The sequence below is a fragment of the Zalophus californianus genome, chromosome 8 (genome assembly GCF_009762305.2).
Source record: "Zalophus californianus isolate mZalCal1 chromosome 8, mZalCal1.pri.v2, whole genome shotgun sequence".
Taxonomy (NCBI): Eukaryota; Metazoa; Chordata; class Mammalia; order Carnivora; family Otariidae; genus Zalophus; species Zalophus californianus.
In genome coordinates, this window is record NC_045602.1 from 87,740,890 (window position 1) to 87,767,166 (window position 26,277).

Consider the following 26,277-nt stretch of genomic DNA (forward strand, 5'->3'; position numbering starts at 1 on the left):
ATTGTAACAGATGTCATTTATTTTCACAACTTATAACGAGTTCTGTTTAAGTGTAATTGGGCAATTATAATTATACTGTAGCCAGAATGCTTTGTGGACTCTCAAGATGCTTTTTGGATTTACACATTTTTTCATTTTGATGCCAGAAAGTTTGTTTCACATACTTTCATCAATGAGGCACTTGAAAAACAAAAAGCTCAATGATACCAAGTTTTCTGTGTGTGGTTGATTTGTGGAAGTGGGTCAGGTAAATCAGTTACGACTGGCCAAATGTGAAGATTCTGTATTAAAGGCTTTTACATACGTATTTCCCAACATATATATTCTTTGTCATCAACACCACTTCTTAGCAAAAATCCTTTTTTGAAAAATTAGCCAACTAATTATAACTAGCCGGATGACAGTTAAAACTATCATTCATTACTTTTAAGATGTAATTTCTATCATAGGTAGTGTTAAATATAAAAAACAACTGTAAAAAAATACACAGGTCACTGTGGGTTCATTAGTTGTAACCAAGTACGTCTCTGGTGGAGGATGATGGTAGCAGGGGAGGCTTGCATGTGGGGGTGAAGAGGAACTCTGCCTTTCTCTGTTTCGCTGTAAACCTAAAACTGCTCTAAAAAAGAGTCCATTAAAAAAATTCACAGTGCCAGAGGGTCAAAGACAAGAGAGGAAAAGGAAATGTAAACAATTAAGTAGGTTGGTGAGATTATTAGGGGTTCTTTCTGAAAGTTTCCTCTAATGTAGTTTCTTTTCTTATCCTGCTTGTTATTAAAAGGAATACTTCTTCAAAAATATGCATTACATTATTTCTAAAGCTAGCCTATTTTTCCTGTGTGTTGGGAAACTATATGTTTTTATAATGTGTCTGCCTATTTTCTAACTATTTGAGTATTTAAATTTGAATATAACCAGTGTTTAGTATAATGAGTAGGAAACAGGTGATAAATGCTTTTGATCTTAGGACCGCTTTGCACTCTTAAAAATTACTGAAGTCCCCAAAGAGCTTTTGCTTATCAGTATTTACTGTCTTAGAAAATAAACACTGAGAGCAAAATTAAATATGCATTGATTTAAAATAACAATAAACTCATTACATGTTAATATTAGTAAGTATTAATATTAATGAATTTTTATGAAAAATAACTATTTCCAAAATGACAAAAGCTTGGTGGAAAAAGTGGCATTGAATTACATTTTTGCAAATCTCATTAGTGACTGTCTAAATAAGACAGTTTCTCAGTTCTGCTTCTGCATTTATCCTAGTGCAATATGTTGCTTTAGATAATGTATATAAAGAAAATATGCCTCCCACAGAGATGTAGTTGGAAAAGGGAGGAACTTTTGAACCCCTAAAAGGTTCACGGTGGCCCCTATACTTTGAGAACCACTTGATCTAGATAATGAATCTAGACATTCCAGAATGTTCTTCTCTTCCTGCCTTTTGGGAGTTCTATTAAAATTATAAGCATCTGGTGAATCTTTTGAGAGGGTTCAAAATTAATAATGCTTTATATTTGAGTAGCATCTTCTGGCTTCCAAAGTTATATACGTTTTCTTATTTTATCCTCCAAGAGAAATTAGGAATTACTGGGGCAATTTTACCATACTTCAACTAGAAACACCTGTGGGTTTTGGTCAGGAGAAAGGGGAAGCACAAGCCTTTCCAAGAGCTTTGCTAAAACTGCTACGGTTCATCTGGCTTATGGCAAAGCCAAATGAAGAAGGGAATGTGATGCATTTTTCTCCATAACCTACAGTAATTTTGAAATGACAAAGTAGAAAATTTAATATGAGACTTAGGCTAGTTTTGCCAAGCAATGAGGCTGCCTCTCTTCCCTTTTTTCCCTTTTTTTGTGATGTTTTAATTCTATATTTAAGCCTATTAAGTAAAGTTGAGTTGTGATTTGGTATGTGGTTATGAACGTGGTACTTCTACGTGGGGTTAGTTATGGCAAGGCTACAAAATAGGAATACTGTTCTTTGAAACATTTAGGGCAAGAAGGCAAAATTGTCTTCCATTGGGGTGGGATGGAGACAAGGCAATTAATCTGTCTGTAAAATGAAGGCTCCTCACCTGCCTCACAGGGTGGTTGATTCTAGAGAATGTTGGCGGTAACTTTACAAGGTCGATTGACTCAATATCTAGTAGGTGGTTACAGGTTGCACCAGGCAACTAGACACACAGGTAGAACTTGTGCTCTGAGTGGGCATCTGAAAATAAACTTGCCAAATTGTGAAGGACGGCTTGGCCAATGACTGCTCTGGTTAGGGGACCCTCCCCACTTCAAGGCCTTTTAGAACAAAGCAGTTTTATGTGAAACCAGGGCTTGTTAGAGCTAACTAATTATCTGAGTATATGCTTTTCTTCTTGCAAACTACACAGTGGTTAGTTAGGATGTGGGTCCATTTATTGAGTGCCTCCTGTATGTTTCAGGGTATAGTGGAATGACGGCAGGGAAAGACCAGGTCATTGGGTTCATCGGTGGTCATTTGATAGGTGATAGGTGTCCCTAGCATGTCTTCTTGGGTGTTTGAAATTGATACTGTGATCTGGTTGTGATTTTATGAACAGGGACTCTGGATTCTGCTCCAATGTCTTCCATTAACTACTGAGGTTTGTGATGTTGGGCTGGTCACTCCAACTCCCTGAACTTCCCCGTGTCATATCTATAAAATGATTTTCACAATGTACAATCCTCTGATTAAGATACAGCTTATAATGTTGGTGCTCAATGCTTGTCTTAACAATGAGATTACAGGACTAAGGCATTCTGGCAGGTTTTAGGAGCTACTTGCAGCAGTTGCCTTCAGCAGGATCTAACCAAAGGGATAACCTGTGTCGGGACATGGTGTTCAGTTGACATGCAGTTTAGATTCTGTTCTCAGAAGGAAGAGAAATGGGCTTTGAGATGGTGACCTGTGGATATTTTAATTAAGCTTATTAAGCTGTAACCTCAAGCTCCTGGAGGGCAGCTCTTGAACTTCTGTCTCTATGCCTAGTTCCTCACAGGTAGTGGGCACTCACTTATAGGATATTTAGCAAGAGGAATGTCAGAAATGTTAAAGAAGGGCGCCTGGGTGGCTCAGTTGGTTAAGCGACTGCCTTCGGCTCAGGTCATGATCATCGGGCTCCCTGCTCGGCAGGGAGTCTGCTTCTCTCTCTGACCCTCCCCCCTGTCATGTGCTCTCTCTCTCATTCTCTCTCTCTCAAATAAATAAATAAATAAAATCTTAAAAAAAAAAAAAGAAATGTTAAAAACAGATTCCAAGCAGGAGGCCCTTTCAGCACCTGAGATGCAAGGGCAAAGAGATGGGAGCAGTTTGAGTTCTTAAGACACAAGAAATTGGGCTTTAGGGCTACAGTATGATTTTTGTGATCAGATAGAATTTTCTCCTCAGTTCTTCGTGTCGTTTGGTCTTAAGTCTAAGAAAAGGTAGACAGTCTGTGACTTCCTGTGCTTTATGTGTTACAGCAACATGGCCAATGCCCTGGCCAACGCCACCTGTGAGCGCTGCAAGGGGGGCTTTGCGCCCGCCGAGAAGATAGTGAACAGTAACGGGGAGCTGTACCACGAGCAGTGCTTTGTGTGTGCTCAGTGCTTCCAGCAGTTCCCAGAGGGGCTCTTCTATGAGGTGAGTCAGCCTGGACAGAAGCACGGGGGCACCGTTTTGAGGCATCCTTCTTTGTTTTGAATTTCAGTATGAAGATTGTATTGACGTGCCTGGTCTTTGGTACCTGTCAGGTCAGTGATGGTTTATGTGCAGAATGCCCTTCCAGACCCCGCCCCACACTGGTATTGTTCATTTCACCGTCCTGTTTCTGAACCCTTAATACCAGGGCGCCTGCGTGGCTCAGTCGCTAAGTGTCTGCCTTCAGCTCAGGTCATGGTCCCAGGGTCCTGGGATCGAGCCCCGCATTGGGCTCCCTGCTCCACGGGAAGCCTGCTTCTCCCTCTCCCACTCCCCCTGCTTGTGTTCCCTCTCTCGCTGTGTCTCTGTCAAATAAATAAATAAAATCTTTAAAAAAAAAAAAAACAAAGAACCCTTGGTACCTTGTTACTTGACCTGTCAGACCTGTGCACTTCAGCTCAGCAGACAGAGTCCTTTCATAAATGTTAGCCACAGGCTTTCTGGCTTTTCCACTCAGGTCCCCACTTGCTTGCCCCGTACACATGCCTTACTGATTCCTGCCTCTGTCTCTTTCCCCGACTCAGAGCACCATGAAATATCCTCTCTAATGCCAAGTATCAGTTACCTACCTTTCGTGCAATGAGTGGGAGCTTCCATGCATTTATTTTCTAAGGAGGATCTTGTTCAGATACTTTGGAGGGATATCCTGTCCATATTAAGCTCTTTTATATATCTTCTTTTCCAAATTCTTTTTCTGTCTTTTTTTTTTTAAGATTTTATTTTTGTTATGTAATCTCCTTACCCAGTGTGGGGCTCAGACTCACAACCCCAAGATCAAGAGTCACATGCTCCACCAACTGAGCCAGCCAGGTGTCCTCCAATTTCTTGTTCTTGATTCTCCTGCGTTACCCTGTGGTGTCTACACATCCTTTGTATTTCTTATGATCACTGAAACCCCCTTCTCACAGAATATGTCGGCTTTTGGGACTAGTCTGTGGAGGCTGAACCCATGCTGTTAATGAAGATAAGTAGTGTGTGTGTGTCCAATTATATAGTGTATTTTTATCAATTTCTACATATCTGTATGTGTGTTACTCATATGTGTGTCTATGATAATGTGTGTACATAGAATTATGTTATAGCCAGAGATGGCTGCTCTTTGATTTCTTCTTTGCCTACCACATTTTTTAATTTCCCTGTTTTAAAAGCCATTCCTAAGGAAGGAAAGGTAGTTTCTAATGGTCATTAGTAAGTCAATTGTTTGCCACTCAGACCGCAGTTTCCCACAGAAACAATGCCTCCTGAGAGGGAGGTTTCCAGGCCAGCCTGCAGAAAAGCTATTTAGTCCATCATACACACAGAACAAACAGAACTGCCCTGTATATAGTAACATAACTCTGAGAATAGCTTTAAGAGATTTGATTAGGGACCACTGTTTTATTCACCAGAACACATTTTTGAGCTCCTGCTATATCCTAGAAACCGCATTCCTCACAATAAAAACCCTAGCAATAGGAACAGGAACTCTTATTCTCTTTTCTTTCATTTCTTCCTAACCCTTTCCCTGGGCAGTGGGAATCTCTTTTTCTGTCAAAGGTAATGGCTTTGGGCTGGGAATAGCAAGTGATAGGAGAGTCACAGTAGGAGGGAAGACGGGGAGGCAGCTGGAGCAGGGGCTGTGCTGCTTGACATCACGGTAACAGGTGCCCCCGGAGGCTGTGTGGGAGGCTGCCTGTGGTAATGAGGAGGGTGGCAGCTAGATTCCGGAAGAAGAAAAGGAAATCCCTAGGGATCTGGGCAGCAGGGAGAGAAAGGGAGTGGGGGCAGAATGGAGGATGGTCCTCAACTGGAGTAGAGGACAAAGCCCTGCTTCCGTGGGTCCTTGATGAAACCATTCGGGTTCTCAGGTCAACACGGTGGAGGCGTGCCAGGACTGTGGCAAGGCAGGAGGTCACTTAAGAGCATCAGGAGTCTGCCTCCTGAGGAAACATGAGTCTACATACTCTGCCAATCCCAACCTACCCCTACTTTTTCTCCCCCTCGAGGCCCAAAGAGGTTGAAATGTCCCTATAACACAGCAGATCTGTGACATGAATGGGATTAGAGCCTAGTTTGGTCTCCTAATGCCCAATATGGTATTCTTTCCCTTGCATATTCTTTTCAAATCTAAGATATTTTTATTGAAGTGGGTAGTTATGGCAGAAGTCTTAGGAGAGAGTCCGGAAGAGCAAGAGAAGGACCCAAAAGAGAAAGGCCGGGTCAGTTTCTCCAAACATTAATTCCATATTATATGGTCCGTTTGCCTGGCACTTTGGAATTAATAATGTTGTCAAGCACGATCACCTGGTTCTGCATCTGCACGCTTTCAGCTGCCAGGCCACTTGTGCTTAGTCAGAGGGAAGGCTCTGTGAGAGCTTCCAGTAGGACAGAATAAAGCATGACTCACACTTGTCCTCCTGCCCACCGCTCACTCCTTTTTACTTCTGGACTATAAATATGCTCCCTGGGGGATGCCTGGGTGGCTTAGTTGGTTGGACATCTGCCTTTAGCTCAGGTCATGATCTTGGATCGAGTCCCGCATCGGGCTCCCTGTTTGATGGGAAGTCTGCTTCTCCCTCTGTGTGCTGCTTGTGCGTTCTCTCTCTCTCTCTGACAAATAAATAAATAGAATCTTTTTAAAAAAACATATGCTCCCTGGGTCTGTTATTATTCTAGAATGTTACGAATACCCAGAACTGGTCTATTAATGGGCTATTGCCCAGCTTAAGGTCCCTTGGGTCCTGAGGAAGATTGCTATTTTAGCTACACTTACAATTAAAACCCCTTTCCCAAGGCCAGGGATTTGTAAACCTACATGTGGAAAATCTGGCTTTTCCTTTTGGTTGAATGATACTGAGAAAAAGCTATCCAAATCTTCCAAGAAATAATACGTATTCTCAGTTATTGGAAAGGAAGCCCAAAAATTTACCTGGCTTGCTTTCCATTTGAGATACAACGTATGTACTCCAGTCTTGCTGTATGTAATAAAAGCAAATGTGGGGCACCTGGGACGCTCAGTTGGTTAAACAACCGACAGTTGATTTCGGCCTAGGTCATGATCTCAGCATCCTGAGATCAGGCTCGTGTCGGGCTCCATGCTGAGCATGGAGTCTGCTTGTCCCTCTTCCTCTGCTCCTCCCCGTGCTCACTCGCTCGCTCGCAAATAAAGAAATAAAATCTTTTTTAAAAAAATAACAGCAAATGTGTCCGGGACTTTCCACTCTACAGCTTTGATATTGCTTTTGTCTTATGATTAAAACATCATCCTTCCCTTATTTCTACAGTATCTACTCTTTTCTCCATAGGATTAGTTCTGAAGGCTTAGAGGTGGGTTTTCTGCACTCACTTCCCCTTGAAAATGGGATTCAGGGCGCCTAGGTGGCTCAGTCCGTTAAATGTCTGCCTTTGCTCAGGTCATGATCCCAGGGTCCTGGGATCGAGCCCTGCATCGGGCTCCCTGACCAGCGGGGAGCTTGCTTCTCCCTCTGCCCCTGCTGCTCCCCCTACTTGTGCTCCCTGTCTCTCTCTAATAAATAAATAAAAATCTTTAAAAAAAAAAAAAAAGAAAGAAAGAAAATGGGATTCACTTTTACTGTGGAACTTCTGATATTTTGGATCAGATGGCCAGGATGCTCCTCCCTTTGGCCCCAAAGGCGAGTTTAGCATTACGCTACTGTTTCCTACCCACTCACAAGGATGTTTGTCTGGAGGTGAGCTGATTGAGCTCAGCTATTTCTGGCTCATCTGCAGCTCCTCTTAAGAGTGAGTTAGCAGGAACCAGGATTATTACCTGCATGGGCTCCTCTCTCAAGGTGAACTTCAATCCCACCAGATCATGTGGTTCAGCTAGTGAACTTAAAGTTTGCCATTAGACTGGAATACATCAACCCTGAAGAATAAAAGGTCGGGCTCAATGATTCTTGGGCTCCGTAGCTTCTGTCGTCAATGACTGCTTTCCCCGGCGTGTTCTTATTACAGAACCACATGAGTCGTGTTTTCAGGCCACTCCCATCTGTCTCATTTCCGTTATCTTCTCTAGTACACACAGCACTTTGTTTATACCTTTAGTATGGAGAGCATTTCACAAGTTTATATGCTTATCTTCTTCCCCTCTAACTTTAAATACCTTGGTGTCAGGACTGTCCTCATTAATTGGTATCTCTATCACTTGTTATACAGTATTTGATGACTACTAGGTGCTTAATAAATACAGTGATGTATATACAGTACTTGGATAATATAGATGGCAAGATAAAATGCTACTATACCCACTAGGAACCAGGGCAAACATTTTCTAACATAAACATTTGCAGGCTATACTTCGAAATCTTGGTACGCTTTACTCATTTACCTGTTGTTCATCTCATGAACATTGTCCAAGGTTTATTGTCCAGAGTGGTGGATGAAAGAAATGTATTCTTAAGTAGAAGCAGAGGAGATTTCAGTTTTGGATAGAACCCTGAGTAAATGCCTGAGCCATGCTATGTTTTCAGTACCATATGTGGACCGCTGACTTGAGATGTTAGTTCAGGTCAATGTGGTGTTGTTGAATAAACTTACTTTTGATTCAAAACCTACAGAAAAGTTGAAAGAATAGTACAATGAATATCATGCACGCTTATGCATCTCACACACACACCCACCACACCCATTTTCTGCCAAATTATTTGGAAGTAATTTGCAGACATAGAACACTAAATGAAGTTACTTTTAATTTTTGTGTTTTTTGTAGGGGAGGTACAATGAAAGGGTCATAGTTAAGAGATGATTTTTGGGATACTGGCCTTACCAAAATGTTCTGTTTTTGAGTGACATGTTGTATCTAGTTGGATTTTAATATAATCACTTCTGGTACTTGGAGCGCTATTTCTTGAATTAAAAGGTCCCCTCCCCCCAGTTTGTTTAAATGATTCAAATGACTTTAAACTGTCTCCAAGAGCATTCATTAAAAGGAAAAGAAAGAGCACAATTCTCTGCATATGGGCTGGACTTAATGATTCACTTCTAACAGGGATATAGAAATGAGTAAAGCAGTAACTTTGCAGTGGCAAAACCTGGCAGACACCATCTTAACCAAGTGAACAAGGTTAACTTGACCAGTAAGAAGTCAATAATATTGGGCTCATGTACTCCCCAATAAGATGCAAGAAATAGAGCACATTATTACCTCCATGGTACTTTACCTTGCCCCAAATCTATGACCTCAGTCTAATCATGAGGCAAACCCAAGATGATTAAAAAATAGCTGACCGGTACCCTTCAAAATTGTCAATGTCATGTAAGACAGGGCAGGATTGAGGAACTGTCGCAGATTGGAGGTGACCAAAGAGCCTCGATTGGTCTAACTTCCATAAGATTTTCCAGGAGTGTTGTTTATTCATTCTTTTTTAGGAAGCATGTATCCATAATTAGAATGTTTCAGGACCTCAGCATTTTTCTCAGATTTGTGCAGTGGAAACAGAGGATAGATTCACTTTATTGGTACATGGTCAAAAAGGAACCCAGTAGTTCAAGGCTTTAATGTTACTGTTCCACATTCAGTAGAATTACCTCTTCATCTGTGTTCAGATGGCCAGTTCTCAAGTTCAGATTGTGTGTTGGCAGAGAAGCCAGGGGATCTTTCAATCATGATTTTTAAGTTCTTAGAGAAACCCACAAGATAATTTAAGAATTCTAGGTTATCTTCTCTATTGGTCTGCCTAAGAGAGGTGGTGGATACAGAAGAAGCAGGACAGATTTTAGGGTCTTTTACAGCCTCGGATTGAATCCCAGCTCTACTGGCTTTGGTTCAAGTTATTTAGTATTTTTGAATTTCAGTTTTCTCTAACAAGGGGATGATCACACGGGTCTCAAAGGGTTGTGAGTTTGAACCAAGGTACTGTACATGTACAGTACCTAGTAAATTAGTTCACTCCCTAGTACCACTTCCCAGTGGGTACTGCTCTGATAAGTAATGCTTGCACACACTAAACCAGGGTTCCTCATCCTCAGCACTGTTGACATTTTGAACTCGATAATTCTTTGTTTTGGAGGCACTCCTGTGCATTGTAGGCTGTTTAGTAATATTTCTACCACTCTACCCACTAGATCCCCAGTTTTGACAACCAAAGGTATCTCTATACATTGCCAGATATCCCTTGGGGAGCTAAATCACCCCAGTTGAGGGACGCCTGGGTGGCTCAGTAGGTTAAGCGTCTGCCTTCGGCTCAGGTCATGCGTGGTCCCAGGGCCCCGGAATCAAGTCCCATGTCAGGCTCCTTGCTCAGTGGGGAGCCTGCTTCTCCCTCTGCCTCTGCTCCCCCTGCTTGTGCACGTACTCTCTCTTTCAGACAGATAAAATCTTTAAAAATAAAAATAAAAATCACCCTCAGTTGAAAACCACTACACAGAATGAGGGCATCCCTTTGAATAGGTTATGAGCTTCACTATGGTAATAGTAAGTCCATTCTAAGTGGGCATGTTCCCCAGGTTGTTTAGACAATAGCCTCATAAAACAAAACCCTTTTTCTGTTTCTAAGAATTTGACTGCACTTAGAGTTAAGTACCATAAATTTAATTAGAAAGTATTTCCAGACAGATTTCACTTAAGAAAGACCCTTAAGAAAGCCTATTTTTCTGGCTTAAATTGGCACAAGGAAAGATAAGTACACCATTCTTGGATAGTCATCATGATGAAAGTGTCCTCCTCGTTTAGCAGAAGGCAAGATGCACTATCTGTGTGGTGATTCGAACTGGTTCCACAAACTGAAATTTGTTTTTCTTTTTTCAAATACCCTACTTCTGCATTTTAATTTTAAACACCTTTTAAACATTAGTGATTCTAAAAATGATTTGTCTTTTAATTGTGTCTGTATCAGAAGGTAGTGCTCAGGGTACTAATAAAAACAAGGAACACACTAAAACAGTCATGGTGGTATTGCTTTTCACCACCAGCACCACCAAGCATTGAGGTGCTGTTTCTGGTTTCATGTGAGTCTCTCGAGGGTAGGGTTACCTAGTTCGTGTTCTTCACAGTCCTTCACCTTGCCTGGAATGTAGTACTTTATGTGTGAATTAATGCCCTATATGTGCTAATTTTAGAAGACTTGAGTTTTACATTAATATTTTTATTTCCGAAATAACTAAACCTCTGTTATGAGCCAGGCACTGTACTAGGTGTTTTACAGACTGTTCTTGTTGTTGTTCTTCATTCCTTTGATTCTCACATGAACCCTGTGAATTAGGTATTTTTATTCCTAACTTACATGTGGCCCTGATGAGGCTCAGAGGCCTTGCCCACAGTTAACTAGTGGAGATTTTATCTCATGCCTGCTCACCTGCACAAAGATGCCCTGACTCTCACCAAAACTGAAGTGGTTTCCTAGGACTGATGTTTTATCAGTCTGAGAGATAATGCTGTCTTGTATATGGCCATCACTGCTTTTTTGTTCATTCAGGAAATAGTTATGGAAAACTTATAAATGCAATGTGTGGTGGACTGTGTAGGCCACACTGTGCCCTAGTCCTGGGAGTGAATACAGTTTTCACAGTGATCTGGGTAGGACTTGAGGATGGCTTCCATGGTACTTTTCCTCACTTTCAGATCAGGAAAATTTAGAGAGGTTGGATAAATGTATGAGTATATGATTAGTGATCTTTGAATTTGGCATTGTGGCTTCAAAGGGAAATCTGTTTCCATCAGTGCTGGTTTTCATGAGTTACCAATCTATCTCCAATCATCTTCCAATACATATGAAGAAATATTTGTAAAATGACCAAGTCATTGGTGGCATGAGAAGGCTGTTTAAATGTCATTTCAGGAGGTGGGGGTATTAACTATTCAGACTAGAGGCCCTAACGTTACCGACTATATATAGCCGCTGTAATGGTTCTTAAATCTAACTTTGTGATATCTTGGAGTATCTCCAGTAAAAAGATTATCTTATATTTCCCCTAAGAAGATACTTTTGAAAGTAAAATGTAACTGACAGTTAAAGAGAGATGTAATTCCAGAAACATTACGAATCACGATGCACTGAACCAAGGACTATGAACGTGGTGTGAAGCCTTTTTCAGTTTGGCATAGTACAGGATAGGTTCTTTGTTAATACTTCAGATTTCTTTCTTTCTCTTTAGTTTGAATTTCCCAAATGTGTCCTTTTTTCCCTGTCACAGAATGCATAACAGGAAAGACCAATTTATGATGAGTGATTTAGTGGAAAGAGGGTTTACAAAGAGATTTCTTCACTCATTTCCTCTTATACAGAATCCTGATTACTCAGGAAGGCTGAACTCTGAGAAGGGAGGTCTGTTTGGGAGGAAACTTTCCAACTAGGGGAGGTGCGTATCTGCTGACCCACTCACTTCAAAGCAGTTTACAACAAACCAGTACAAGTCACCAAGTGAAGATCGTTAACGTTTGCACTTGCCTTGAAATGAGACTGTCGGCTAAGTTTCTAATTCTGAGCTTTCTTTAAAGCAGCAGAATTTCTCCCTACCTCCTCCCCCCTGCAAAGAGAATCTTCACACAACTCAAAACTTAAAACACTTCAAAGCAGAGCTATTTTTGGTTGGAGTTCATCCTCCCCCATACTGAACAATCCCTGTTCCTTGCAGGTGGCAACAACCAGGGTTCTTGGACATTCTGTTTTAACACTGTCTGGAGCATTAATATTTCTTATAGGCTGATGGTATTTTAAACCCGTTTTGGGTTATAACATGCGGTTACCTAGAAAGGCAGTATTTCTGAAAGTTTGATTTTTCAAATTTATGATTTCTGATTTTTCTTCATTTTCATCCCAGAGTTTCACTTTGGATCAACTTCTGGCCTTTCTCCTAGCCTTGGAAATCAAGCCATAACTGTGTTTGAGCATTTCTACACACTGTGAAAAAGAGGCAGCTCATTCTAGCAAAAGAAATTATCTCTTGCATTAGTCCTTATATGGAGTAAGCACACCCAGAGTATGCAAGGGGTTTGCAGTATGAACGATTTCAAGGGAATCCGTTTCTGGATCCTTGTATTTTGGTTTCAGGGAACTAAATTTCTGAATTCCTCGTCCAAAAGTTGATTTGTCTGATAATATATTTGTATCCACAGTAGCACTGCTCCCACTTCACAAGAGAAAGGAATCTCAAATCTTTCTATGATTAATTGCTCCAGGACACCAGTCAAAAGACATTAGCCAGAGGTCCTCAAACCCATAAGGCATTTTCTTGTTAAGAATGAAGCTTGGCTTAATGTATGTTACGAAAAAAAAAAAAAAGAAGAAGATAGCAGAAGGGGAAGAATGAAGGGGAGTAAATCGGAGGGGGAGACGAACCATGAGAGACGATGGACTCTGAGAAACAAACAGGGTTCTAGAGGGGAGGAGGGTAGGGGGATGGGTTAGCCTGGTGATGGGTATTAGAGAGGGCACGTTCTGCGTGGAGCACTGGGTGTTATGCACAAACAATAAATCATGGAACACTACATCAAAAATTAATGATATAATGTATGGTGATTAACAACAATAAAAATTTAAAGAAAAAGAATGAAGCTTGGCTTTAGGAACTGTGTTGGATGTTCTATATTCAGATTTGTGGCAGATTTGGAAATGGGAGTAATCATGACAACTTTCTTTTAAGACTTTGCCTTTTTCATCCCTAATTTCAAAAGGACTCATCCTTTTTCTTCAGTTTTGTTGAAATATGATCGACAGACAACATTGTGTAAGTTTAAGGTGTACAACGTGATGATTTGATATGTCTATTGTGAAATGATAACCACAGTAAGGTTACTGTGGGTTAGTCAACACATCCATCACCTCATGTAATTGTGTGTGTGTGTGTGTGTGTGTGTGTGTGTGTGTGTGTGTGTGTGTGTGTGTGTGGTGAGGACATTTAGACCTGCTCTCTTAGCGGACTTCCAAGTCTCCCATACAATATTGTTGACTATAACTATACATCAGATCCCAAGAACTTACTCATTTCATAACTGGAAGTTTGTACCCCTAGACCTACATCTCCCCATTTCCCCCATCCCCAGGCCCCAGTAACTACCAGTCTACTCTCTGTTTCTGTGAGTTTGGCATTTTTAGATTCCACACATAAATGAGATCACACAGTATCTTTCTTTCTCTGCCTGACTTATTTCTTTTAGCGTAATGCCTCTGTCCACGTTGTTGCAAATAGCAGGATTTTGTTTTTTATAGCTGAATGGTATTCCACTGTATATTTATACCACAGAACTGATCCTTTTAAAGGGAGAGTCCTGGTGAGAGCAAAACAAAGAGAGCAGTGGTAAGAAATGGTGAACATGATGAGTATGTGTTAAGAGCCAGAAGAAACAGCCAAAACAGAAGAGGCTTGTGACTCTCACAAGACACCAAGAGGTTAAACAACGTGACCAAAGTCACACAGTCGGTCAGCGGTTCAGCCAGAATTTAGACTTCAGGCCTTTTGGATCCACAGTCAGTGTTCTTAACTGCTGCGCTGTGATACCTATTTGAGTTATATCTTTAAAAACTTATTTGAGGGGCGCCTGGGTGGCTCGGTTGGTTAAGCATCTGACTCTTGGTTTCGGCTCAGGTCATGATCTCAGGGTTGTGGGTTTGAGCCCCATTTCATTTTGGGCTTCACGCTCAGCAGAGTGTCTGCTTGGGATTCTCTTCTTCCCCCCCCCCCGCCCCTCCCCTGCACACAGTCTCTCTTTCTAAATAAATAAATCTTAAAAAAAAACTTATTCAAATTACAACCGATCCTAATTTCTACCTTCCGCTAGCGGATACAGTATATATGCCAACTGCTGGACTCATTTTGTTTTTGTTTTAAACAATATACATCTTTCTCTTTCATTAAATACAAACTAAAAGTTGAGTGTTTCTTTTCTTTTTTTAATTAAACTTTGTTTTAATGGGTCTCCAAATTCTGTGACAGATTTTTTGGTCAAGTTGTTTCCATTAAAAAGTACTGATTTTAAAGACTATAATAAAACCGTCATGCATGCATACACACACACACACACACACACACACACACACACACACACACACAAATAGTGCACAAAACATTCTCCTTTCCTTCTGAAGATGTGATGCATTTTTTTTATTATTATGTTCAGTTAGCCAGCATATAGTACATCATTAGTTTTGGGGTTTTTTTAAAGATTTTATTTAGTTGTTTGACAGAGAGAGAGAGACAGAACAAGAGAGGGAACACAAGCAGGGGGAGTGGGAGAGGGAGAAGCAGACTTTCCGCCGAGCAGGGAGCCCGATGTGGGGCTTGATCATGGCGCCCCACATCATTAGTTTTTGATGTAGTATTCATTGATTCATTAGTGATGCATTGTTATCGTTAATCAATCAGTCTTTTACTCTTGAATGTAAGTGACCAGTTGACACACACAGTTCTGAGCCTGGTCTTTCACCACCGATTAAGACTGGGGTGGATGGTAAACAAATTATCATTTCCAACTAAATCAATGGAGCTGGTTCTGAGTCTTTATATTTAATTTTTTTTAATTATTGCTAAAAGCTAAACATCAGATTTCTATATATATACGTAATATACATCCAATAAGGGAATATATCTACTTCATAAATAACTTCTGCTTGGGGCTACACACAGTGCATTATGATAGGGCTGGGTTAATGTAACATATCAGTGTATCTGTAGCTTTTTAAAAACAGATTCATTAAATGTATTAGAACTTATTCATTTGAATTTCAAAATGAAGTAAGCCTTTTCCGGCATAAGATAAATCTGCTTTGGCTGGTCTGCCAATTAAGGTGTAGTTGATAATGTTCAATAAATTGAGCAAATTGAGTTGACTACTGATATATCATTAAAAATGGGTTCTGAGGGACGCCTGGGTGGTTCAGTCGTTTAAGCATCTGCCTTTGGCTCAGGTCATGATCCTGGGATCCCTGGATCAGTCCCGAGTCAGGCTCCTTGCTTAGTGGGGAGTCTGCTTCTCCCTCTGCCTGTTTGTGCTGTCTCTCTCTCTCTCTCTCTCTCTGACAAATAAAATCTTTAAAAATAAATAAATAAAAATGGATTTTGATAGTTATGTGATATATGTGACATATAATTTGCAAGGAGCTCAAAGATTCAAAGGGAGACATGATATAATTCTCATGACTTATGTGAAGAAGGTAAAAGCAGCCCCCAAAATAGAAATTAATGTTGAACCCTGACTCTTCCAATGGTAAGTCATATTTATCCGTGGCTACATGGAATAATTGTGAGAGGAAGAGGAGCCCTGCTCATCTCATTAAGATAGGCTTTTCAAGTAAACAAGTAGTGGAAAGTAAAATTTGACATTTTGACGTATTCATGTTTTGACCATTTGTGTATTAATAATCATTGTAATGATAACTTAATCCAGAAGAAAAAGAATGTTTTAGAGCCTTATGGGTTCAGAAAGTAAAACAGATTTTAAAGTTTCATTATATACATTTTAATTGCTGAGAAGTATGGTAGGGTGATCTGTTAAAGACTTTAATACAGAGTTTCAGAAAAAAATATCACACCAGGGTAAAACTCTGGGGGAAATGAAATGGAAATAGTTCAAGGAGAAAAGTGGAAGGTATAAATTTTTCCAACTGTTAAAGTAGAATGTGTTTTGTTTTTTTTTAATGGGTTTTGGTCCCAGTTTGAAATGTGTAAATCTAAAATATACTAGAATATCTACTCTTTGGAAATATTTAAGCTTATGGTACAACATCTCAGATATCAACCTAAAAAAGAAGTGGGACGGGGTTTGTGTGTATATGCCTATTTTCTGGAGAGAGGGGTCTGCGCATTCATTAGACTCTTCAAGGTGAGTCTGTAAGCCGGAGAAGAGTTAGCATTGCTGGAGGGAGGTCACTGTACTCCGGAGCCGTAGTACCAGGTCTCGCCTCAGTTGTTTGGTGTGTCTTTAGGGAAGGTACAAAAGTACATCTGCTTTTAAAAATCTCAGTAGAATTATAAATTCTTAGGGCAGAGCTCTTCATCCAGAAACATCTTTCCTACATGTCTCCACAGAATAATTATATTCATCCTGTGATTGTTTCATCTATACAAGTTGATGGTATTTTCTATTTCAGTTTGAAGGAAGGAAGTACTGTGAACATGACTTTCAGATGCTCTTTGCTCCTTGCTGTCATCAGTGTGGTAAGTTTTACTGCTGAATGGCAAAGTAAAAAGTGAGTCTCAAAATTATGTCAGTGGTGAAAATGGTGTTTGGTGCTCATTATAAATAGCATCTTATTGGTCCTTTTCCTTATCGTTAATAGATAACAAGCTGGAAGAGTATCAAAACCCAGAGAGAAATGATTTTTAAGGACATCTACTGTAAAATTGGGGACTGATTAAGACTTTTATCAGATGATCTTTTGGAATGTTCTTGCCCCTTGTTAAAAGTCTTTATACTCACTTTGGGGGTTGCCAGGAGAGAGACAGGGAAGACATTGGAGGGGTGCTTCAGTTGCTTCAGGATTGCTGTGTGTTACACAAGTGTTTAACTTGCTTACATTTTAACCACCTCACTGGTTGCTAACACTTCTTCGAGAAGGTCTCCAGAGATTGGAAAAAATGAGTAGAATGTTCTAAAGTTCAGTGAAAAAAGAAATTATGTATAGGTTTCAAGAAAATGTGCTGTGGATTTCAGTTTTCTGTGTCAGCGATTACCAGAAATAAACAAAAGGAAGACCACATTCAGAGATGTGATAAGACAACGTGAAAATATGACTACAGAATCAAAACCAAGGACTCTGATGAGACAGAGTTTCTTCCTAATGCAGTGCTTACTGTGGTCAACACATACATAGAGAGTCCCTAGTTGTGGAGAACCGTTTAAACAGTGTTTGCTTCGTGTCCTTTGTCTCACTACTTTCAGCAGTAGGAGCACACTGGACGTCCTGGGTGTGTTACTTTCCCACAGGTGAATTCATCATTGGCCGAGTGATCAAAGCCATGAATAACAGCTGGCATCCTGAGTGCTTCCGCTGTGACCTCTGCCAGGAAGTTCTGGCGGATATTGGGTTTGTCAAGAATGCTGGGAGGTAGGAGTTTTCCATCCTTGCCAGGTGTGGGTGGAGAAGTAACTGCTACAAGGTCATGCCTGTTTTCCCCTGGGACTGTGAGGCGGTTCTTTAGGGCACTGAGTTGAAGGTACAGGGGACTCAAGCCTGCAGTGTATTGGCTCATCTGGTGTCTATCAGGAGAGGACCTTAGAATTTCTGGGTAGCAGCCTTGCTGCTGGCACGTGTCCCTGGGCCAGCAGAAGGGGGATAGGTACTTAAGATGGAGTCGGGTTACCTGGGTTGGAATAAATTTTCAAGTAGTGGCTTGATTCTGCTCTGGTAAGCCAGGAGTGATTTTTTTTAAAAATGACTTCTTTAACTTCTTTTCAAAGATATGAGAAGCATAGTTCTTTCTAATTATTAGAACCTCATTTTCAACTGAAGTTTCTAAAAAAGTTTTGGCTCTATTTAGACATCTGTGTCGTCCCTGTCATAATCGTGAGAAAGCCAGAGGCCTTGGAAAATACATCTGCCAGAAATGCCATGCCATCATTGATGAGCAGCCGCTGATATTCAAGAATGACCCTTACCATCCAGACCATTTCAACTGTGCCAACTGCGGGTATTGCCATCCCCTCCCTTTGATTGCACAAATAGTGGAAATAAAATAAAAGATCACATTTTTCTATATTTCTGTTACTCCAGCACACCGGATTGCTTTTCTCCAACTTGTAACCTAGAAAATTTAAAACCTGTAAGAAATCAAGAGAATAATAGAAAGAATACCCATCGTTGAGTTTCATCACTTAACGTTTTGCCACTTTTGAGTGTGTGCAGCATACTTTCGCCCCGTGTGTGTGTACGTGTGTGTGTACATACACACACGTACACACACACATACCTCTAAATATTCAGTTGATAGTAAGATATCCTCAGTTGTCCCCAAAACTGATTTTGATCACTGTTTCTTGAATACAGGATCAAAAAAAAAAAAACTTTAAGAAGTCTTCTGTTTGTTCATACGTAATTTTTACAGTTGTAATAATTAGGATGTTATCTTAAAATATCTTGAATTACAATTATTTAATTTTGCTTTATTTACTTCTAAAGGGATTTTTTTTCTTCTGAAACTCATGATAAATTACTAGACTGTGGTTTTCTAAATTTACTATATAAAAATTTAATGGAAAAAGTTACTTTAATCAGTATGAACGTACATGCTAAATTATTGTGGGGTGAAGAGAAATAAGATAAGCTAAAAATCAAGAAAACAGCTGTGTGCTATAAGTACGGCCACCTCATCTTTTTTGTGATTATGTTTGTATCTTATCTCATTTTCTTGCCTGTTCCACTCTGTGGAATTTTTCTCTGTTCATTTGTCATTAGCACTTTCTCTGTTCATTTGTCATTAGCATTTTCTCTGTTCATTTGTCATTAGCACTTCTAAAACAGATGAAATGTTAAACAAGTCCATTTCGCTGATGGGGGCCGTCTCTGGCTAAATGTTTATTGATGCAGGAGACTGAAAATCATACTGAACTTAAGCATTTGGGGGAGGAAAGTTCTGGGCATTTCATTTGTTTATTTTCTATTAACCTATAACTCTTAATAACTTGTGACAATTTAATTGTTAGTAAATGGAACTAGTCTCTAACTTTAGACCTCAGTTATTTTGGATAATATAGATAATGTTATCACCGAGTCCATCCTGGGCATTGTGATGATTCTCTTCTAGCTTTTTAAGGAAGACAAAGGGATTGTAATGTGATAATAGACAAAGAAGTGATAAATATGGGGGCGCCTGGGTGGCTCAGTCGGTTGGGTGTCTGCCTTCGGCTTGGGTCGTGATCCCGGAGTCCCGGGATCAGGCCCTGCATCAGGCTTCCTGCTCGGCCGGGAGTCTGCTTCTCCCTCTGCCCCTTACCCTGCTCGTGCTGTCTCTCTCTTTCTCTCAAATAAGTAAAAATCTTAAAAAAAAAAAAAGTGATAAATATGATCAGTGTGATCTGACTTATTTGTACATTTTATCATTATTGTATGATACTGATGTTTTGATAGGAATCGGAAACCCATTCAAGCCTATTAATTTAGGTTACTCACAAGCAACACTAAGAGGGGAAAAAAGAAGGTTACAGGGGGTGTTACAGTGACATCTTCAGTTAGCCACACTGGTTGCCTGTTTTTCCTCTCTCAGTAGTAATATTCAGTGGGGTATCTCTCTCGTGGACAGGAAGGAGCTGACGGCTGACGCCCGGGAGCTGAAAGGAGAGCTGTACTGCCTGCCATGCCACGATAAGATGGGGGTCCCCATCTGTGGTGCTTGCCGACGGCCCATTGAAGGGCGCGTGGTGAATGCCATGGGCAAACAGTGGCATGTGGAGGTGAGCCATCGGTGGTGGAGGGGTAACCAGTACTTTTCAATCAGATGTGCTGGCAAGAGTAGGGGCGCCTGGGTGGCTCAGTCGGTTAAGCGGCTGCCTTCGGCTCGGGTCATGATCCCAGGGTCCCGGGATCGAGCCCCGCATCGGGCTCCCTGCTCAGCGGGAAGCCTGCTTCTCCCTCTCCCTCTGCCTGCCTCTCTGCCTACTTGTTCTCTCTCCGTATCTCTCTGCCAAATAAATAAATAAAATCTTTAAAAAAAAAAAAAAAAGAGTAAGGGATTCTAAAGATAAGTATGGACATTTTCAAGACAAATGACTTTGTAGAAAATATAGACTGTACACTGCTTTTGTGATCTCTCCATAATGACACAGGATATGCTCTTTAGTTCTTAAATCCTTCTTGAAGCTGGAAGTGTCATGGTCCATATGCAGCAGTAGCCCCCCTCCCTTATCAATGCTACTAACATGCTGACCTCTTTTCTCATTCTGCATTGTTTAAATAGGCTGTGTCTTAGAGTAACCTGTCAAAAGCTCAAGACACCTGAATTAAGTAAGACTGAAAGTGTCACAGGGTTAGCCCTGGCCAAATGGAATAACTACCTCAAACTTTCATGTGTCTTCTCTGAGGATAGTTTAACTTTGGAGTTTTACTTCATTAAATAAATAAAATACGGCAATTCAAAAATGACCTCTAGCAATTTTTTTCAGCATTTTGTTTGTGCCAAGTGTGAAAAGCCATTTCTTGGACATCGCCATTATGAAAGGAAGGGCCTTGCATATTGTGAAACCCACTATAACCAGGTATTGATTGTACTCCTTGGATACTACATATATACTTAGATGAATTTGAGCTTAATATCTTAGCTACAAGGAAATCTCTTGGAAAATGTACATCAGACTATAGAGATCTCTTTTTAACTTCTTATTTGGGAAATAATTTCAGACTCACCAAAAGTCTGAAATAAAATAAAAATATGAAGAATACCTACCTGTCTTTTCATCATTTGCATGTGTTTCTCTGTATAAAAACATACACTTAATAAATGCACATATCTTTATATACATATATGTATTCATATAGAGGCACTTATTTTTTCTGAAGCATTTGATGATAAGTTAATTCATCATGGTCCTTTACCCCTAAATACTTCAACTTATATTTCCCAATAATATGGAGTGCTCTTACATAATCAGTTAATCATATTGATATATAATCAGTGTATTTATTTGAGTTTTGTCACTTGTACCAGTAATGTCCTTGTATCATTTTTTTCCATTCCAGTACTGGACCCTAGCTAGGGTTTTTTCCTTTAGCTTCCTTAAATCTGGAACATTTCCAAAGCCTTTTTTGTTTCTGATAGTGATGAAAAGTAAATTATTTTCATTGTAAAAAGTAAAAACTAGTCCGTGAACTTTACTGATTTTCTGTAGTAATGAATGGTAAATTCTGGATCTAGGTAGCCAGCTATTTGTCTTAAGTGGTAGAAAGAACTGAAATTATATTAAATATTTGGTGTTCTAAAACTTAGTTCTAACACATCTTGAATTTTTACCACTTTTTTTTTTCACTTTCAGCTCTTTGGTGATGTTTGCTTCCATTGCAACCGTGTTATAGAAGGTGATGGTAAGTATCTGCAGGGATTTTACATGGCATCGTTTTGACACAAAAACACTTGGGTAATGTGAAAATCGAAAGAGGTCAATGACTGCTGTTGTTTGGAATATGATTATCAGTTACCTTTTTTTTTCCTTTGGCATATTTCTCAAGTAATCCATAGCAGAAATGATAGTGTCCTAAGAGATGGATTTGTTACTCTTTTATGATAATACTTCAGGGCATTGCCACAGGGTTGTTACGGTAGATATTGTGGGAACATTCATGGCCAACCTTGAGGTCTGTTTCTATTTCCATCCCCTGGAATTATATAACTTGGAAGCTGTAGAGCAGTGTTTATTAGGAACAGCTTAATCTGCCATGGCAGTCGGCGAGAGTCCCTTTAACCCTGCAGATGCTAAAACCTGGCAGTTTTCTGTAGACATTTCTAGGCTTACCAGCCTTGTATTGTGGTAATTAAGCAGGGCTGATTAACTGGGACAGAAAGGAAGCAGCTGTGTTTGCTAATAGTCGCTAGCACAATTCTGCTAGAAACTTCCTGGCAAAATTTAAACATTCCTGTTTTCAGCGTGCTTCATGGTTCTTGTCAGAGAACCCAACTCGGGAAATACTTCACAAAACGCTGCCCATGATGCAGTTTGCAAAAGGAGTAGTTCAGGAGAGCAGCCTTCAGTGCCATAGAAAATAAAACTTAACTCCTTCCTATGTGAGATAGTTGTCAGGTGAGAGAAGCTGTCAGAGGAAGCTCAGTTCGTCAGCTTTGGAAAAGACTTCTACAGGCAAATAATGTAATGTCTGGATTTTTTTAAATTACTTATCTAGTCCATATTTCTTTGTTGGGCCCGTGGCGGTAGGCACGGAAAGGTGGCGGCAGGTGTGCTTGTAGGCAGGCCCTGTGCCAGAAAAGCTCATCTGAGTGACGTAGTGCATGTTAAATACACACCCCAACATCCACGGGAGTGAGAGGACAAGCTTTGGTGGGAAGACATGCTACATACCATTTATATGCTTCACAGGATACTCAAAGGAAAGAAGGAAAATTTTAACTATAAATAAAGGTTGAAAAAGCCAGTGGTAATCTTCCCTAAGGTGAAACCAACCTACAGTCATGGAGGACATAAGTGCTCAGTTTTTTAGTAACGTGAAAAAATAGCCTTAAATTAATTAATTTGATTCTGTAAACATTAATGGCACTGAGATTTTTAGTCATGTGATCGTTTTGCAAGAAAACGTCTTGAGAACCTCTTCCAAGTGTCGTGGAAGTCACCTTAGCTCTGTTTGGGTTGAAAACGTCAGCTTCACCACCTTCCACACCAGTGTGTGTGACCCGATGTCTTTCCTCTTTCTCTAGTGGTCTCCGCTCTTAATAAGGCCTGGTGTGTGAGCTGTTTTGCCTGTTCCACCTGCAACACTAAATTAACGCTCAAGTAAGTCTGCAGTTTAGTCCGGGGTGAATCCGAAGACTGAACACTTTGGGGGAACATTTTATAAAATACGGAGTTTTAAAAGAGAGAATTTATTCCTTGTTCTTTCTGTGTAGGCCTTCCAAGAGTGAGGGTTCTCCCTTTAATTGTCTTATGTTCTTTCTTCTATTCCTTCTTTGTCCTGCTCCAAGGGATAAGTTTGTTGAAATTGATCTAAAACCAGTCTGCAAACACTGTTACGAAAAAATGCCAGAAGAATTTAAGAGGCGACTTGCCAAACGGGAGAGAGAAGCGAAGGATAAGGACAAGCAGAAAAAGAGAAAGCCAGTGTGGCTGTGACCTTCTCTGTCCCTCTGCCAGCATGCTCCCTGCTTGCTTCTTCGGTTAGTCCTTTGGAGTGTGCTTTGCTCTGTTGGGCCTTCTGCTTTTTTGTTTCTTTTGGCATGTATTTGTAGCTGTCAGAGCTTGAAGTCCAAGGACTTGTCCCGTGTAGAGCTGGTTCTTCTGCCTACTTATTAAAATTATTAAAGCTACACTAATAAAATCCCCACCTAATACCGGCTTGTACTTAACTTATTTCCCTTAATCTGTCGACTCCCTCATCTCTCTGTTTATATCACAATATGGTATATCGATTTCTTTTTTTTTAAATGGATTCAAAGGGAAGATTTCCAATCTCTATTTAGTAGATATTGGGAAAATTATTTTTCTCTGCTAATTACAGCTTCTAAAATCCGGGTTTTTGGTCTTTGCCTAAAATGACTTATTTGATAAATTCCAAGTGTCACATGTTCTGAGCTCTGTATTAAATCCTTTCAGCATGTTTTGTATCTAAGCAAAGACCACCTACCATACCTAGTAAGAGATCTACTGTCTTTGGTGTTTGTATGCACTTTCATAGAGTGCTCATTGCTGCTGTTTATGAATTCATTTTCTTGATGTTTTCAAGCCCTACTTTATTCCTGATTTTTGTGGGAAATACTTCAATCTTTGAAATTCTGTTGAATTACTAGCATGATTGTCCCATTGTTCCCTCACAGTTACCATTGTGTTCTGAGCTCCGAAAGTTTATTATTGTTCCAGTTTTCATGTTTCCTTCCATAAAAAGGAATTAAAATTCAAATATAAAATTAAAACCATTGAAGTTTGCTTAACAGTATCTCTCAAAGTAGTGATAATTTATTTCCTTCATCCAAAAAATGGCAGTTTTCATAGCTTTCATGCTAGAAGTCTTTGGGAGAAAATTGTAACTCAGGAGTACTATTTAAATCAAACTGTCATTGGAAAAATAAAATCATTTGAATTTCTGTCAGCATTAAGATCTCTGTGAAAAACAGCCAGGGAATAAATTCCATGTAATGCTTGAAAATAAGAGTTTTCATTTTATTAAATATATGATTAGGAATTAACTTTGTTATTTGTTCTTTAAAATTGTATCACCTGATTTAATCGTTTGCCATAGATAACAATGTACCACTAGACTTGTTCCAGAAATGCCACCTAAAAACAAGTGAGGAAAATGTACAAATTATAAAGTTGCGTATTTCCTCAGTTCACCGTTTAGGACCGTGGATTCCAACAGCAATAAGCAATTGTAATTACCATTTGGAAATGCATAACAGATAGTTAGGAAGCTGTCTAAAAACCTGGCCTCTCCAGAACTGTTTTACAAATAAATTGATAATGTGTGTATTGCTCCAGCTTTAAAAAGAAAGAATTGAGTTCTCCATACAGCTGACCATTCACAAAATGGAACCACAGGCAATCTGTTTCATTTCTGTTTCTTAAGGGTGATTAAAAACTTTCTTGTATCTCCCCTACCAACCTTTCTGTCAGACAACTAACCAAAATAACCCATTACAATTTAAGATTTCTTTGAAAATGATTTTTTTTGTTGTTGGAGCAACCATTTTATGTAAGGAAAGATGAAACCTCATAGATACCTAATTTAAAATATTAATGAAGATTAATTTGCTTTCAACAAAGAGAAGGTCGTTCAAATTACAGAAATACAACTCTGGGCTTTAAATAACTGTTCTTTAAAGTGTTTTCATGGTACTTTAATGTGTGATTGATTTGATTTACTTACCTAATTATATTGACATTAGATTTTCTGTGTACATAGCACAGACTAAAATGTAATGTACATTCTGTATAACACAAATAGATATATAAGATCAGGTTATAAGGACAGTTTTTTTCAAATGATACAGTAATTTTTTACATCTACCACCATAACAAAAGTTGAGATTAGAATTATAGGTTTTTGCTATGAATATCAATGTCATCATATAGTGTCTTCATTTACTTCAGTAAAATTACCTCACATTATTTATATATCTGTGTCAAATACATTTCTACTAATTTATTATTGTTTCTCTCTTTAGGAATAAATTTGTGGAGTTTGACATGAAGCCAGTCTGTAAGAAGTGCTATGAGAAATTTCCGTTGGAGCTGAAGAAAAGACTTAAGAAACTAGCTGAGACCTTAGGAAGGAAATAACTTCCTTTGTTTTTTCTCTTCTACGCAAAGAAAAGAGATTACCAACGTTACTTGACTTGATCCACTCTATTTAGAACTGTATCTCAAAATAGTTGAGAGTGAAGAGGGCCTGTATGAATGGTTTTCTTCATCTCCTTCTTCTCATTAAAAAAGAAAAAAAGCCTGTGTAATCATTTAAAACACAGATGAAGTTAAGATTTGCTTTTGTTAATAACCCTTATCAATTTGTCAAAATGTAGATTGTCCTTAACAGCAAAAAACACATGGCTTAGATGTTAGATTTTAACTAAGGTCCAAAAAAATTAATTTAACTTCTCAAAATGAAAGTAGGGAGTCAGCTTTCACATGGCTCAGATAAAAAATAGAAACATTATTTTACTTCATATTTGAAAGAAAAATAATTCCAACTGCTGTTGGAGAGAATAGAAGGAAAAAAAATAACCAGCCAAGAAAAACAAATCTTACAGAATCTGAGTATGTTTATCAAACTAGTAGCTAGTGGCTATAAAATGAATATACACATTACTAAGACAAAAAACAAGTGCATTCAGAACTACTTGATTTCATTTTTTGTTAAATGCAATAATTATGCTTAGTTTTGTATTTTGTTCTTGTGAACTTCCTTAGTACAATTACTTAACACAGTAGTTATAGCTAGCTAATAGTATGCCTTTTTAAATTTTGTGCAAAAAAAATTTGGACTAGGCATTTGAAAA

At 39.3% G+C, this 26,277-nt stretch overlaps 1 protein-coding gene across 6 annotated transcripts in view; it reads left to right on the forward strand.

Moving 5' to 3' along the window:
* Nucleotides 1-25,722, forward strand: part of LIMS1 (LIM zinc finger domain containing 1) — a 150,027-nt gene extending 124,305 nt beyond the window's left edge. For 4 of the 6 annotated variants that reach the window (XM_027621533.2, XM_027621534.1, XM_027621530.2 and 1 more), the window contains exons 2-11: nt 3,480-3,639; nt 16,722-16,788; nt 17,558-17,678; nt 18,112-18,261; nt 19,870-20,020; nt 20,729-20,821; nt 21,596-21,644; nt 22,987-23,062; nt 23,251-23,442; nt 25,447-25,722. In XM_027621533.2, the coding sequence (XP_027477334.1) occupies nt 3,480-3,639; nt 16,722-16,788; nt 17,558-17,678; nt 18,112-18,261; nt 19,870-20,020; nt 20,729-20,821; nt 21,596-21,644; nt 22,987-23,062; nt 23,251-23,398 (1,015 nt within the window). In that variant the 3' untranslated portion in view covers nt 23,399-23,442; nt 25,447-25,722. The remainder of the gene's footprint in view (nt 1-3,479; nt 3,640-16,721; nt 16,789-17,557; nt 17,679-18,111; nt 18,262-19,869; nt 20,021-20,728; nt 20,822-21,595; nt 21,645-22,986; nt 23,063-23,250; nt 23,443-25,446) is intronic. The other 2 variants (XM_027621532.2, XM_027621529.2) reach the window with 1 other exon arrangement.
* Nucleotides 25,723-26,277: the final 555 nt, after the last annotated feature.